Here is a 14,454-nt window from a genome sequence, read left to right on the forward strand (position 1 = left end):
AAGAAGGTGAATATCATCTTGACATTTTCTGACAGCATGTGGATGAAAATGTACGAGACACAGAATCAGTTTGAAAAGTGGAATTGTATTTATTGAACCTTTGATAAAATACACATTAGGTTGGCCCCTTCACAGCAATATAGAAGCTGAACTTATACATATACAAGACCCTCGTACCCACAACATTTACCACCAATGGCTCCACGTAAATGCACCGATCTCCGTTAATATTTGGACGTCAGAGAAACAAAGATCTGATTTATCTTTCGAGTTTTGGATCGAAATCTTCCAGCAACAGAGATTCAGGACAAACATTTACAACCGGAGCAGTTTTTATTTTCCTCTCAGCCGTTTTATTGAGCAACACAGTGCGTTAATATTCATACTTTAATGGAGTTTCATAACGAAGCCTGAGAAGCTTGAGAGATTTCAGAGAAACTAACCCAGGGGTGAACAAGTACCTGATTAATACAGTAAATGATTGATTAATATTGGTATTACAGTACGGTGTGTAGAGGAACCCACAGTCAGGAAAGAACTGTTTTTTTGGAGACCTTCCAACTACAAATTAGTGAATCTCTAACTTTTGTACACAACTACATGGTGTTGAGATTGAGTTTGTGATTAAAGGAATTTCCCAACATTGTTTTGTGTGTGTGTGTGTGTGTGTGTGTGTGTGTGTGTGTGTGTGTGTACAAGTGACATACAGTAAACATACATATAAAGGTAGTATACTGATAATTCTGTACATTATTTGCTGCGAACAACACTTAAAGCACTTTTCTTCCCACGTCGTCTTTCAGAAGCACTTTGTTTTTTTCTTTTTTAACACTGACCCCCTCCCTGCTTTAACACACTTGCTTTGCTCTTTCGTCCCCTCATGCATGTATTTCTTTTGTTACTATCCAAAAACCTGTGCCACCTCACACAGCACAATCAGAAGCTGATAGAATAATTAGCACTTTTCTCAGACTCAGCAACGTGACCTCGTCAAAAGGTGATTTCAAGAAGGGCGACTGCGGGTTATCCACGGCACATGGCGATGGTGTGCACGCACCATCGTTGACAAAGTGCCTTCACAACAAAACCTGCATCTTCACATTTTTTGAAATCAAACTCAGGTTGTCAAGAATTAAATTTTTTTTGGCTTTCCTATATTAGAAAGGAAAACTTACAAAAGAAAGCCCAAAAAAAAAAACAAAGCAATTCACTGACAATCTGATCCCAGTTGAGGAAGTGATGCCACAACCTGCTGAGCCTGATTTCCACTTCACATAATAAGACGTGTACATTCTGTGGACAGTTCCCTTGGTTTTGGTCTTATTTTGGTGGAGTTTAGCGCCCGCTTGCAAACAGCAGAGCACAAAAATCCAGCGTAAATGTCACCGGACCGCACAATCAACATGAAATGTAACATTCAAATAATCAGTTTTCAGTACCTTCAACATAAAAGCTTGGAGCCAAAACAGGAAAAACGCATCAGCACAACAAAATTCATTGAGGACGGATGGTCAACAGTCAGATCTCTGCCGGTGTTTTGATTACGACTGATGAGTTCCATCCAGGTCAGCATTAAATATATAAAACTGAGGATTGTTTTGTACAACATGATAAATATTCAGCAACAGCAAAATGAGGGAAAAACAATTCACAAGAGGAATTCATAAAAGTAAACATACTGTAGCTGATGCACTGCACCAGCTTTGAACCAATAATTAAAGTAGTTACCCATATTTTTAAATGAGGGTTGATTATGCCTTGAATATCCCGGTTTCATGATTGTAAACAAATTGTATTTAAATATGTCTTTCACAGCATTTTCCTTCAACATCTGTCAGACTTCCATCATTTTTCATGGTAGACATGGGGGAAAGTTACCTGAAAGTAATGTTTATAGTGTTTAAACTTGTTATACCACATACTGTGAATTTACTTTCAAATGAACTTTCCTTTTTTTTACTTTAAGGTTCTTGTGAGAGCAACCTATGAGGCCACCAAGAAAATTCATTTGAAAAACACATTTTTGCTGCAAGCCTGACCAGCTGAGGACGCAGTGGAAACTACCAGATACAGTACTGTCACGCTCAAAGTGCATTATTACAGTTTAGACTGAAACCTTGTCGCGTATTGTGAATGTCAGCAGACTTCAGTGATTGAGGTACTAAATTTATCAGCATTTTACCTAAGTGCTCATTTCAATATTTCCTTTCATCTTATCTTCTTCTCCAGTCGTCACCCCATCAAAAAAGTCGTATTTTCTCCAACTGAGACCCTCTTTAAACCAATAAAGTGTAAACAAAAAGAAAAACAAAATGAAAACAAAAAAAAGAAAATCAATATTCACTATATACAAAGAATGAAATATCAAATAATTTAAAACTGTATATACATAAAAAAAAAAAAAAAAACAAGAAGGCAAAAAGTGAGGTTTAAATGGTTAGTGCTAATGTTTTTTGAATATCCCCAAAGATCGAAGAGCCTGTACTCTCTATTCTCCTTTCTCTGATAAAATCTAAGCGGACTGTACCATTTTTACCGTCTGTGATGCATTCGATGTGTGGTTAGCATCAGCAAACATGCTACTGGTGAAATATACAGAGTGCAATGCTTCTCTCTGAACTGAAACCGGAGTAGGTTTGGCCTACCTAAGGTTGAGTGTCTGCACGTGAGAGTGTAGATCGAAGAGACCACGATGTCGATACGATGCTTTGCTACGGTGCTATGAGTCAAAAACACGAGGTGTTCAGGTGCAGACATTCCACTTTCTAGTAAGCAGCATGCTGATTAATGTGTATCTAAATATTCTCTTTTTCTGATCGCGGGCAGCAGTTTGTACAGCGAAGCAGCAGCAGCAGCGACTGTGTCTTACAGGATGACGGACTGTGTCTTACAGGATGACGTTTAGTGACGTTTAATGCTTTTTTTTTTCAGTGTTATATAAAAAATAATGCTGCAGGTGCAAGTGTTTGATCTCGCTTTGAGCTTTAGGTGTGTTTGTTTGATCAAACCAAGCTGCAAACAGCCTCTCCTCATCGGGCCGCTCTGTGTCTCCTGAGTCCCGCCTCCTGTCTCTGTCTAGCCAATCAGGGAGCTGCGTCTGGATAGGTCCACGTTGCTGGCGCTTAGTCCCCTGCAGTCTGAGAATCCGGTGTTGGCGTCCTAAAAAAAAAAAAAAAAAAGAGCAGTTAATGTTAAAGCTGTGAGATGACAGAACTGGATTTGTGGGGTATTTAATTAACTGGATCCTCCAAAAACAGAATTTTCTGAAATGTACAATATTGCAATATTAATGATTATGTTTCATTCAGACGGCACGGGCCTAGTTAAATCATGTGCTGTAGCAGGTGTCATGAATACATGAATGAAACCTCGTACCTGTGTAGTCTCCTCATTGCTCTTGTTGAGGAAGTTGAGGGAGCTCGCTCTCTTCATTCTGAGCAAAAAAATACAACCAAACAGTGAGACTAAAGCATTAAAAACTCATTATGAGCACATCAGTAGATTGGATCAGAAATACATTTTCAGTCACTTTAAAGACGCAAAAATGTCAACTTTGTTTTTCCAGAGCTTTTCAGTCACATCCACAAGCCTCAGTGGATGGAGAAGGTCTAGGTAGGTGGACCCTGTGATAAGAAAAGTTTTACTGAACTTCTAATCTTACCCTGGGTTGCGGGGTTCTTGTGGTCCGCTCCCCTGCAGCTTCTTCACCAGCATCTCGCTGCTCCTTCTCAGGGCGTCACGAATCTTCCCGAAGGAGCCGCTACGACGCAGAGACCCGTTACCATCCTAAGGAAAGAAAGAAAGAAAAAAAAAATTAAAGAGATTTCCTGTTAAGGTTTGTCAGGATAGAAAGACCAGGATCCCTTCTTATGTTTTTGGTTTCATCAGAACTCCGACCTAAGGTGCCCTATTGAAGGGACTTTACCTTTGAAAAAATGTTTAATGTCAAATAATTACATTATTAATATTAATTGAATTGCCTTGTTTGCAAGGCTGTGCTAGCTTTTACATGAGGAAGGTATTAACACAGTCTTTAGTGTTGAAGTAGTAGTTGAATGAACTGACCCCGTTCCACTCAGCGGAGTCGTCGCCCTCAGTCTCCCCCCGCTGTCCTCCCTGCCCGTTGATTCCTTCCCTGCTGTGTCGTCTGTCGCCCCCTCCAGCTCCGCCGTCCTTCAGCAGCTCCACCACCTTACTCTGGTTGATGGCATCAAAACCCTTAGAGTGTGTGTGGGGGGGAGAGAGAGAGAGAGATGGGGGGGGGGGGACACAGATGCAAACACAAAGAGACAAAGAGAAACAAAGATTGGAGACGAGTGATTAAAAGAGATTGAAAAGAAAATTACAGCTTTTTCCCAATAGATCACACAGCATGTCTACGAACGTACACACATTAGCTTTGTGACTGATCTTTAAATCAGCGTGTCATTGTTTGTGGGCTAATAAATAACAGCTGGAATGTCTGTTGAATTAAAAGAGCCCAGTCGACTAATCTAAGAACAGTAATTCAACCTGGTCCTGCAGCAGTCTGTGTGTTTGTGTCGTACCTGTTTACGTGACTTGCTGGCGCACTCCTCCAGGGTTTCTGCTGCCTCCAGTTTGCCCTGGCGACGGTACAAAGCCCCCAAACTTTTGAGGGTTGTGTTCACTGTGGGGCTGCAAGAAAAACCCACAACATTGTATTTATTTTAAGGTATTTCTCATCGAAGTCTGTTTCTGTTCCATTCACCTTCAGTACAACAAAGATTAACTGAGCCATGAGATGGCTTTTGGGGGAATTGCAGCAGCAACACAGCAAGTACTCTAATACATAGTTCAGCCAAGCCACAGTCAAGGTTAAACTAATACATTAGTTTGCAGAGCCTGTTCCTTTTATTAGAACTGGATATTGGCCATTTTTCAAAGCCAAATGGAGGTGAGAACAAACGGTGAACTCTCTTGTGCTGCTTTAAGGACCTGATAACCCACTTACATCTGTTTTATCAGTGTGACTTTTACTGTAACATGGTTTAAGTTTATTCCTGAGACAAACGGGGGAAGAAAAGTGTTACATTTGTCCTATTGTGACAACCTTAAATTGATACAGAACTGAGTTCCTCTTTTTTTTAATGATATTCCCTGTTGTCTGTTGATTGACAGAACAACTTGTTATTGGACATCATTGCAAATGTGGATATGGATTGTAATAATTAAAGAAAAATAAAGAGTCCACCATTTTTCTGATTATTCTTTGGCATATAAATGGTCATATGTTTTGGGATTTTATTTGCAAAAACATTGACAATTAGCAGTTTTATCAAAAGTAGTATTTTTGTCAGCTTCCTAATTCCTACATGTTTCCAGTGAATTCAAATGTTTGACTCACCTGTCCACCTTGCAGGCCTTATACCAACTTCCATACTCTACATATGGGCCAGAGTCCTTGCGCTTACCCTGAGAGAGGGACAGCAATAGAGAGAGAAAGGAGAGGGAGAATACGATGAAAAGAGGCTGAGAGCACGAGGAGCCAAGTATGAAGCATTATCCTATTAAACAGCCAATTATAATGCCCCTGTTGTCATTTGTATAGTCTGCTGTTCTCCATTTATTTTGCCATCCAGTCCATTTATATAATAAGCTGCCTGCCTTCAATGGAAAAGGTCAAACTAAATAACTGACCTTGCTCTCCTCTCTCTCCTCTGCGTGCATCCAGATTGGCTTGTTGTCATCTGCAAAATGAGGACAAAAAAAAAAAAAAACAAATAAATGCCATTTCATATACAAGAACAATATCATGAGAAGACGACAACACTGTAAATAAGTTGCCGGAAAAACAAAACAAATGAGGTAAAAGAATAAATAAATGACCTACATTCCAAAGAGAAGCCTTGCTATCCATGTAAACAAATGTGATTTTATAAACACATACTTTGTTTCCTTTCTTTGTTTGATCCAACTCCTGCAATGCCAAATTCTTGCCAAGCCCACCCCCCCCCTCTTGTGCTGGGCATGTGAGCACATAAGGGTTTGATAGGCTTAGCGGCAGCAGGAGGGAAATATCAACATTAAGCTGCTTCGCACGCTTCGATAGCACAAAATAATCCTCTGACCTGCTGAGAGTACCGAGAGCGACGGTAGCGATCAGGGTGTGGCCAAAACAAAAAACCTGAATCCCAAAACACTGACTGTCATGGGAAGTGAAAATGGGTCGACTCCTGGACATTTTCCATTATGGTGGGAAAAAAGAAAATATCATTCGGCACTCCAAATGTCACCAAAAAGGAAAGATTAAGGGTTCTCAGCAAGATTAAAAGGTCAGTCATGTGCATATTTTGCAGTACGTGCAGTTTGAATGTTGGCTTTGCTTACTGTTGACGGATCCAAACTCCTTCTCGTGCGCCCTGGTCAGGATCTCTTTGTACAGAGCCTCGGCATCTTTGAACTTCCCCTGCTTCAGGTAGCACGTAGCCTGAGGGGAAGCAAGGAGGACGATCTTTTATTAAAAAATAAAATAAACGCTTTCATCACAAGATTAACGCGCAAGGTTCATTACTGTTAAGGGTAGACTGTGTGAGTGGATTAGTTTTAAAACTCATCATGAATGTAGAACCTTAATAATGTCCCCACCAGGTTATTTTTGGTCTTGGCCACATTGGGGTCATCAGCTCCCAGTTTGGACTCATAGATCTCCAGGGCCCGTCTGTAGTAGTATTCCACCTCGTCGTACTTGCCCTGGTTCTGACACAGGAGGGCCAAGTTGTTCAGCTGCTTGGCCACATCTGGGTGATACTTTCCCAACACCTGGAAACAATACAGTCTTTCATTATTGTTTTATTCAGATAAACAAACAAAACTGCTCACATACATACAATCTGTAGAGAAAACATTTAGAGCTGTTTTTGGTTTTTTTTACCTTCTCTCTGATCTCCAGTGCTCTCTTGCAGAGAGGTTCCGCCTCCTTGTACTTGCCCCTCTTGCCGTACAGAACGGCCAGGTTGTTGAGGGTTGCGGCCACAGCTGGATGATCCTTCCCCAGTGTCTTCTCTCTGATGGCCAGGGCGTCATTCAGGAGGTGAGCGGCTTCTTTGTACTTGTTCTGATCTCTGGAGGCCAAAACAACAGCAGTTTTTTCAAAATGTTTTTATTTGATATCAACTCTAAATGTTTGTCCCAGAACCTCCTCTAAGTCCCCCGCCCCCCCACCTGTACACCAAGGCCAGGATGTTGAGCATGGTGGCTACGTCGGGGTGATCGTGTCCAGACGTCTTCTCCAGGTCCTCCAGGGCTTGTTTGCACAGCGGCACGGCCACCTCGTACCTCCCCTGAGAGGCATACTGGATCACTAGGTTGTGAAGCGTCCTGAGGCGGGCTGGGATCTCGTAGCCTCCCTGCTGGGCCGCCACCTCTCCACTGGGCTGGGCTGTGGGACAGAGGGGAGGATATTAAAATGTCTTGGAGTATTCTCCAACTTCTTTTTTTTAAACTGTCTGTCCTTTCCATTTATTTATACCTTGTTTCTCTGTTAGTCTCACGGTCTTGGATGGCTAGCTTTTGCTGCATGATCTTAAACTATCCCACAATGCATCCCGCAACCTACGTCATTCACTCCAAGATGGAAATATTTGTGAAACGCCCTATGTATGTATGTATAAGAGAAGCCTGAAAGGTTGTAGAAAGTGGAAAACTTAAATCCAACAAAGGCAATGAAGTTAAATACCAAATCCAAGCAGGACAAGGGGACGATAAAAAAACACATTCAGTCAAACTCACTCGGGATCACATCATTGCTCACGGACATACAGCTGGTAACAGATGCCATTATTTCTTCTTCTGTACTTCACTATTTTAATCCTACAGTGCTGAAGTCCAGAAACTTAAAGTCTTTTAAAATCTTCATCTTCTTACTTTCCACTCTCTTCAAGGTTCAAAAGGACTATTCTGCTCTTTTTCTTTCACTCTCTGTCCTTCTGCCACAATATATACATCAGAAAGACAACAGATCGCCATAACATAAAGTTAATACCTACTCCTAACATCAAATCAAGCAAAACTAGAGGGAAATGACTGATGTAAAAGAAGACCATATAAAGAAAGTAAAAATAATAATGTCATTATAAGAGAATAAGAGCTTTATGTGTAATATAAATATATATTTTTACATGTTGTGGCTAAATGTGCAGTGTACATAAACAAAGCTGATATACAGTAAAGCCTTTATGTTTATTTGGTTATAAATAATTGAAGAGACCAAGAGGCAAACACAAGTGCACTTACTGTTCTGCTAATGGGGAGGAACGCTGAACAAGCTTTACACAGTAACACGCTGCATCAGTGACCTTTTCTATCTGCAATTTGATTTCACTTTGATCCACAAATGCATTTGCAGCTTCTGTTTAGACAGTGAATTTAGCATCAACCAAACCACAGCTCCTGCTTCAAATACGTCCTCTCTAAACTATATCACAGCTGGGGGCCAAACTGTAGGTTAGCCACTTATACAAGGAGCTGCTTGTGTGAACATGTGAGAACAACTAGTGCCTCAGTGTTTAAATTACTCTTCAAGGCTTCAGGGCAGTTGAGTCCTGAACATTTCTGTTATTGAAAGGCACGGCTGTATTGAGATCCGGGTGACTTTATTTTGACACTCTATACCTCCAAATAATAACAGCATTGATTCTCTTACTGTGCATTCAGGCCTCTGTGTCCTTACTTAGCCTATAGATAAGCTTGGGAGTTGCTTAATACTATCAACAACCTTCTATAAAATACAATACAGTCTGATTTAACAACTTCCACCTTCATAAAAGTATTAATTATTAACGGGACATGATCAAATTCTAAGTGTGAGTTTTGGAGATATGCCTAAATGTTTGCCTAAATAGCTGCAATTAAACACTGTTAACAAATACTGATTTTAGGGAAACTATCCTACTGTGGACATTTTTATAGACATTGTAAGCTTTCTACAGTCAATGGAAACGATGACTTACATCCTTAGACTACAGAGAGACAAGGGTCAGAAATTCTGTATGAAACAGGATTGTTACTCTCAGGAAATCACAACCAATAATCTTCCTGTGGTGCACCACCACTGGTTATTCTCCTCCTGTATCAGGCACCTGGTCCTGTAAACTGTCATTTCTGGCTCTGTTGATTTGCTTTAAGTCCTTAGTTTGGGCATGTTTTAGACTAAATAGTTAATAGATTAATAAATAACAGCAGATAAATGTTACTTTGCAGCCTTAGTTATGGTTCAGACTGATTTACACGCAAACAGTCATGTTATAAACAAGAGAGCAAAGAAATGTTGTCTATATAGCAAGCGTACATATAAATATGCTACAATTTGCAGGTTAGGACACCATCTTCCATCCGAACAAAGCAAATTTGGAAAAAAGCTGGTTTGCTGGTTCCGGTTTCTTTTTGCTGTTTTTCTGTGTTTTATGACAGTAAATTGATTATCTTTGGGTTTTGGACAGTTGGTCAGACTAAACAAACTATTTGAATACATTTATTATCTTTACAATTTTTACAAAAGACATTTTAGAAACAAAATTATTGATCGAATAATCTAGGAAATGATCTGTTGATTAACTGATAATGAGAATAATTGTTACTTGCAGCCCTACTATAAACTGTGTGTCTTTTGAGCATCTTGTTATCATCTCCTGTCTGTGGTCTAATATCTGGTGCTGTCATACCTGGTCCCTGGTCATCATCGTTGGGGAACAAGTCATCCAGACTGTCCTTTGAAGTGTCTCCTCCACTCCCACCGCCGCCTCCACCAGAGCTCTGGTTCTTCTCCTCTGAGGGCGAGACGTCATCGTCGAACTTCTTGATCTGGTTCATGAACTCCAGGTGCTTCTTCTCCTCCTCCAGCTGGGCGACGCTCTGCTCGCTGCGCTGCAGCTTGTGCTGCGTCCCCGCCAGCTCGTCCCGCAGCCACTGGTTCTCCTGGCAGAGCCGGCGCACCTGAGCGCGCAGCTTCTGCTTCTCCGACTCCACGGCGCTCAGGTGACTCGATAGGGCGATGATCACCTGGGGAAAAAGAGGAAGGGACAACAAAAATGTTACTTTTACTCGCTGATATTAAAGATAAAGCAATTTATTTTATTAGGACTCACCTGTGCCTCTCCCAGGCCCAGCTCGATGGCCTCCAGACTCTTGCGGAGCAGTCCAGATTTCTCCTGGGCAGCCGGTGGCTGGGTGCAGTCCAGCAGCGAATTGAGGAGCTGGGCGTGTTCGCCACGCAGCGTTTCCAGGCCCTGCATGACGGCCTTAGTGTTGAGGACAATCTCATCCTGGCTCAGTCGCTCCAGGGCTTCTTCACGTGGATACACCATGGTGGACATTGCCTGGTTTCATACACACTGCAGGGACAAGAAAAGAAACAAACACAATGATAAGACGGGTGAATTTTTTTATTCAACAGTGGGATGGGGGGTGTTTGTGCTGAGTGTGCATTGTCATTGTCCTGCTTGACAATTTACACAAGCTGCTCAGCGCAACCACATCCTTTATCTGTTGGTCACTGAGGTCAAGTGCAGGTGGGTGTGGCAAAAAGCGACAAGAAAAGAAGAAAGGTGGAGGACAGAAAGAGGAGAATGGAAACAGGATACAGTAAAGATGAGGAGGGAGGGAATAAAGAGAGACACTCAGTAAGAGGAAGGTCAAAAAAGAAAGAAAAACAAACTGGGGTAAAAAAAGTGAAAGAAATTCTCACAAGATTCATTATGATGGTAAAAATGAGGAACAATTGTGTCAAAAGCCAAGAAGTTGAAATCTACTGTTTTAATATAAAACCTTCCCAGGATGCATTCATATCCAATATTTCCCTGCTGCGTGTGTTTCAGAGAGACAGTTTCATTATCCACACGGGCACACAACAAATGCCTTGCACACTAAAGTACAGCATGTGCCAAAAAGAGTAGGAAAACGACACTAAAAATAACCTTAATGAAGAGCACAAAATTGGAGACACCAGAAAAAGGATGAGGTTAACATTCCTGAGACACATTTATTGCATGATAGCACATTAAAATTCAATAATTATGATTGCAGAGTTTAAAGAGATGGAAAGTTTATGAAATATTAAAAACGTTGCTGCTGCAAAAAAGCTTTCATCTCCCTTTCCGCTGCCTTTCTCTACAATTTCAAAAAGGTCAACAGCTACATAATGGTTTCCTATTTCATTATTATGTAACGTTCCCCTTGGGTAGTAAGACAAGATAGAGAGCGCTAAGGTGTGTGTGTGTGTGAGACAGTAGTATATGTATAGTTAAACTCCATTCAGATTACTACAAGAGGATTCCTCCGAGCTTGAAACTGACGCAGCAGCTGCCTGTGTAAAGCAGTAAAGCCAATTAAAATGAGACGCTGTCACTCGACAGATCTGCTGTTTTCTAGGAGAGATTGATTCAGAGTGAGTAATCATATATCACGAGAGGATCTAAACCAAAGACCAGAGATGTTTAAACTAAATTAGAAATACTGACTCCATTACATGCAGTATTTTGTCCACAAGAACGTTTATTTAGTTTTACTGTAAAATGTCCGACTCAGTAAAATGAAAGGATTCATGTTTATGTTTATGTTCATGTTTATGCTAAATAATGAATGTAGATTGATTTATCAGAATCACTTCTGTTTACTCTCAATTAAATGTTTATATATATTGTAATGGCCTCAAAAATCAGAACACGACAACAGTTTCAATGTTCAGGCTAAAAACATTGATAGTCAGCAGACAAACTTGAATATAAACTACTGTATCACAACATTTTCCACTCACTACCTTAATACTGATCGTGCTTTCTTCATCAATTCAGCTTTAATTTCTTTTTTTAGTTTATAAAAATGTCCCAAAGAACCCAAAAGTGGCATCTGCTATTGACTGTTGATCTATTTTAAGCAGTGGGTGATAATGTCTGTAAAAAGAAATGATAAGTCATGTGATTGGTCATCATGAGTAATGATGACCAGCAGATAAAGGAGGCATTCACTGTTCATTTCTTTTGCTACAACACACAAATGAGGTCAGAATTTATTCCTAATGTGGCCTTTAGGGGAAACGATTGTTACTGTACACAAACTAATATCTAACATATATCTCTCAGATTCAGGCGGGGGGTCTGGTCCAGTAAATAGTCACTATAGTTTATCCGGAGCATGCAGGGTTTAAATATTGAGCAGCTGTAAATGAAACCGTTGCAGCAGCAGCAGAAGGACAGAGGAGCCAATTGTGCATCATCGTGACTTTCTCTCTTTTCCTGCTTTGATGGTGGAGGCGCACCTGTTCTTCCCCTCCCTCCCTCTCTCTCTCTCTCTCTCTCTCTCTCTCTATATGTGTGTCTGTCTAGCTCTCTCACTCACCCACCCCCCCTCCCATCCGCCTCATACACTGACTGCAATGCACCAATATTCACACTTCCCCCTTCATGTCCACCGATTGCAAACGCAGTAAGGGACTGCTGTGACACGTCAAATTAAAAACAAAAGGGTGACATCCCGAAATGAACGTTATCGCCCATTTACCCACCTTTAATTTGGCTATTTTGAGGGGAACAAATGAATAAATGAGCCGGTGGATGGTCGAGGCCTGTGGCCGGGAGGGGCGGCAGCGTTTGGCTTGGCAGCAGATCAATCAAGGTGACCGACAAAGGAGAGCAGTGTTCAGGGAAGGACGGATGTACAACACATGATCTGTTGAACAAATGTCACTCACTGCAAAAGCGTTGAAATGTCTGGTTCCGACATGTAAACTGTTTGTAAACAGTGCAGGCCCGAGCGACCATGATGTTACACAATACACCAGTGAAGCACTTTATATCAGGCGATTTAACACTATTTACCACATGCACACATAAGAATATAATAAGGACAATTAACAAAAACAAAAAAACCCTGCTGTTTTATAAGTAAAAACACTGGCGAGTTGTGACTGCAGATGACACACTATACGGACCTCGCCGAGGATGTAACGTTTGATTTGACAGCTGGTTATAAAACATTTATCTACTTTAACAATATATAACTGCGACTTCATGCTCATTTAAATATTATATATTTTTAGTTTCTAGTTTTTTTGTTGGTTTTTTTTACCTTCATCGAAGACAAGTGCGATGCTTTCTGTCCCTCGAACAAAGCAGCAGGACAATGTTGTGATGCTCCAGACGGACCCACTTGTCAAGTCTACCAAAATAAAGCAAACTGCTTCCGGTTGTGGGGTTTTGTTTCTTTCAAAATAAAACGTTTAACCGACGCAAACGTAGGACGATATATTCAGCTGCCAAAAAAAAAAAAAAAAAAACACGACAACGCAGGTTATCAGGGAGGACGAATTTATACTATTAAATTAAAACACAGTCCATTTTTTGTTTCCAAACCGTAATATAGCCAAGCAATGGATGCAAACGCCAGTTTAGTAAATAACGTTAGCTGTACTCTGAAGGACGCCGGCCGGTTGTTTTGTGTTACCGTTAGCTAACACGTTACCTGTCGTGTCCATTTCACGCTTCTTACGTTATTTGGCCGGTACAACGCACACCGAAATAGCTCCCACACCACTCAGTTTAGTTTAATACGCTTACAGTTACAGCTAAAGTCTGTTTGTTTAGCTTAGCAGTAGCCTCTTCTCCGTCACCTTAACTTACCCAGTAAGACAGCAAGAAAGCTCTTAAACGTGTCCGAAAGTGTTGGCCGTTACTAACTGGTCATCTCCCCGACGACACACACAAAAAACACTTTTATTTAGTTTGTAAAAAGTGATGCTATCGCAGAAATATGACAGCTGGGAGACGAAAAATGGCTGTTCTCCCAGAATCCGACCAACCAAAGATGAAGTAAAATGTCAAGATGATTCACGTTCGCCATTTTCCAAGCGGGGCGGGAAATGATCGTGCGCATGCGTAGGGCTGAAAGTGCCGCTGTAACTAGTAATATTTCCTCATAGAGGTTTTCAGAATCTGAATTATGTTTATTGCCATTTATCTGTCCTTTTTTTAAAAAGCTGAAACATTTTTCTGGAGGTTTCTGTGAATTTAGTTTGAGCTAAACTGACTGCACTGTGCAGCTTGAGTATTTTGTCAGTTTAACAAAGATGCAATTATTATTTGACACCATCCCCTAAGGCTTTGACAACATGCAAGTTTATATTAACTAATTAATATCATTTTTATGTTGTTGTTAATCAGTGTGTAGGTATTTTTAAATACAGAACAGGACTGAAACGTTCACTGAATGAATAGTAATATGATAACATACAACACCGTCACTTGGTTTTGATTTGATCATATATTTTTGAAAAGTATTAGCTGGTAAATGGAATTAAAATAGTATATTGTCAGTGACTGACTCCTAGTACAAAAAAAAATGAAATAAAATAATTAACAGGTTTTCCACAGAACAGGATGTAGGCGGAAGTGAAATCTCTTGCTGTACTCTTTGTGGTCTGATGTCAGCACCAGCCCCATCCAA

At 40.7% G+C, this 14,454-nt stretch overlaps 1 protein-coding gene across 2 annotated transcripts; it reads right to left on the reverse strand.

Annotated features, from left to right (window-relative positions):
• Positions 1-65: 65 nt before the first annotated feature.
• klc2 (kinesin light chain 2) lies at positions 66-13,818 on the reverse strand. 2 transcript variants are annotated; one of them, XM_051428912.1, is made up of 14 exons: positions 13,632-13,818; positions 10,104-10,349; positions 9,681-10,017; positions 7,183-7,399; positions 6,893-7,082; positions 6,607-6,780; positions 6,349-6,448; positions 5,659-5,708; positions 5,366-5,433; positions 4,548-4,656; positions 4,066-4,218; positions 3,662-3,786; positions 3,376-3,433; positions 66-3,159 (listed from the first exon to the last, which is right to left on the reverse strand). In XM_051428912.1, exons 2-14 carry the CDS (start codon positions 10,329-10,331, stop codon positions 3,076-3,078), a joined length of 1,893 nt encoding a protein of 630 aa, XP_051284872.1. In that variant the 5' UTR covers positions 10,332-10,349; positions 13,632-13,818; the 3' UTR covers positions 66-3,075. The 2 variants fall into 2 exon arrangements, with proteins under 2 accessions (XP_051284872.1, XP_051284870.1); XM_051428910.1 differs by lacking the exon at positions 13,632-13,818 and adding an exon at positions 13,081-13,188.
• Positions 13,819-14,454: the final 636 nt, after the last annotated feature.

The sequence above is a fragment of the Dicentrarchus labrax genome, unplaced genomic scaffold (genome assembly GCF_905237075.1).
Source record: "Dicentrarchus labrax unplaced genomic scaffold, dlabrax2021, whole genome shotgun sequence".
Taxonomy (NCBI): domain Eukaryota; kingdom Metazoa; phylum Chordata; class Actinopteri; family Moronidae; genus Dicentrarchus; species Dicentrarchus labrax.

Coding starts and splice junctions, on each gene's coding strand:
- klc2 (XM_051428912.1), bottom strand. CDS start 10,331: ATGTCCACCATGGTGTATCCACGTGAAGAAGCCCTGGAGCGACTGAGC. Junction 10,018..10,103: donor TGGGCCTGGGAGAGGCACAG/GTGAGTCCTAAT, acceptor CTTTTTCCCCAG/GTGATCATCGCCCTATCGAG. Junction 3,787..4,065: donor ACTCCGCTGAGTGGAACGGG/GTCAGTTCATTC, acceptor TTCTTTCCTTAG/GATGGTAACGGGTCTCTGCG.